This window comes from Mesitornis unicolor, unplaced genomic scaffold, assembly GCF_000695765.1.
Source record: "Mesitornis unicolor isolate BGI_N332 unplaced genomic scaffold, ASM69576v1 C13215319, whole genome shotgun sequence".
NCBI lineage: Eukaryota > Metazoa > Chordata > Aves > Mesitornithiformes > Mesitornithidae > Mesitornis > Mesitornis unicolor.
In genome coordinates this window covers 1-1,181 of record NW_010221426.1, presented here as the reverse complement: position 1 = coordinate 1,181, position 1,181 = coordinate 1, and the positions used below count along the sequence as shown (strand labels likewise).

Here is a 1,181-nt window from a genome sequence, read left to right as displayed (position 1 = left end):
ACAGACAGTGCCTTACCCTGGTGTGTAACAGTGCAGGTGTTTCTCTGTGAAGCACAGACCAGAACTCCAAGGCTATGAGTGACATCTGCAGGCACCTTCTCACATGTACTTCTCCTTCTTTCTCTCCTTCAGGGAACAACAAGCTGTCAGTGACAGTAGGTAACAGTGCTGTGCTCACCTGCCCTCCCAGATCAAATATAACTGTGGTAACATGGAAAATAATCCCCAATGTTGAAGGACCCTGCACCTTGGGATACAGGGCTGATCAGAACAAGACAGACAGAACAAACTGCAGCGACAGCATGAACTGGAAATTCAGACCAGACTGGAATCCTGCCCTTGAGATACAGAACGTGGGAGTAGCCCATGAGGGAAATTACACCTGCGAAGTAGCAGCCACAGAAGGGAATTTCCACAAGACGTACCACCTGTCCGTGCTGGGTAAGGGACTCCTTCCTCATTTTACAGTTCTCCAAGGGACCGTGTCTGGGCCTGGACATACAAAACTCCTCTCCTCATGCATTATAGTAACTGAATATACTAACAGAGGATTCTGCATATGCAGCCAGTTATCCTGTAGAATCAATCATTAATACTCTAATTTAAGAGAACTAAAGCACGCAAGAGTAACACTTCCAAGTCTGAGATATTCAAACATGGGATGTTCTTATCCAGACAGTAGGAATAGACCCACTTCCTCTTATGTGGCATTCAGATACATTTTAAACCATGTGTACAAGGGCTGGTTAGGACAAAAGCCTAATTCAAACTGTGTTTAGGATAATAACTTCCTGTAATGGATTGGCACCTCCAACCTCATTCTCCTCTTTTCACTGTGTTTATTTTGGGTAGAGAACAAGAATATCCTATCCCAATTAACAAACTAACCTCATCCATCTCCCTTTCCTGACGATTTGCAGTGCCCCCCAGGCTGACCTTGTACTGTGATGAGCATGGGAACCTCATGTGCGAGGCAGCAGCAGGGAAGCCGGCTGCTCAGGTCTCGTGGGCCCTAGAGAGCCACTCCACCCCCAAGGAACAAGGCCATGACAACGGGACAGTGACTGTTCTCAGCAAGTTCACAGCCCACAGCACCAACATAACTAATGCAACCTGCGTTGTGTCCCACCCAGCTGGGAACCAGAGCGAGTCCATAGCCTGTCCTCCCCCAAGTAAGTTTT

The 1,181-nt window shown here is 47.4% G+C and overlaps 1 protein-coding gene across 1 annotated transcript; it reads left to right on the top strand.

The window, feature by feature from the left end:
• Positions 1-132: 132 nt before the first annotated feature.
• On the top strand, positions 133-1,172 carry LOC104534095 (cell surface glycoprotein CD200 receptor 1-A-like; the record flags this gene model as incomplete). Its single annotated transcript, XM_010193222.1, has 2 exons — positions 133-441; positions 921-1,172. Coding segments are annotated over 2 exons (561 nt in total), but the record flags the coding sequence as incomplete, so codon positions are not given.
• Between the last annotated feature and the right edge of the window lie 9 nt (positions 1,173-1,181).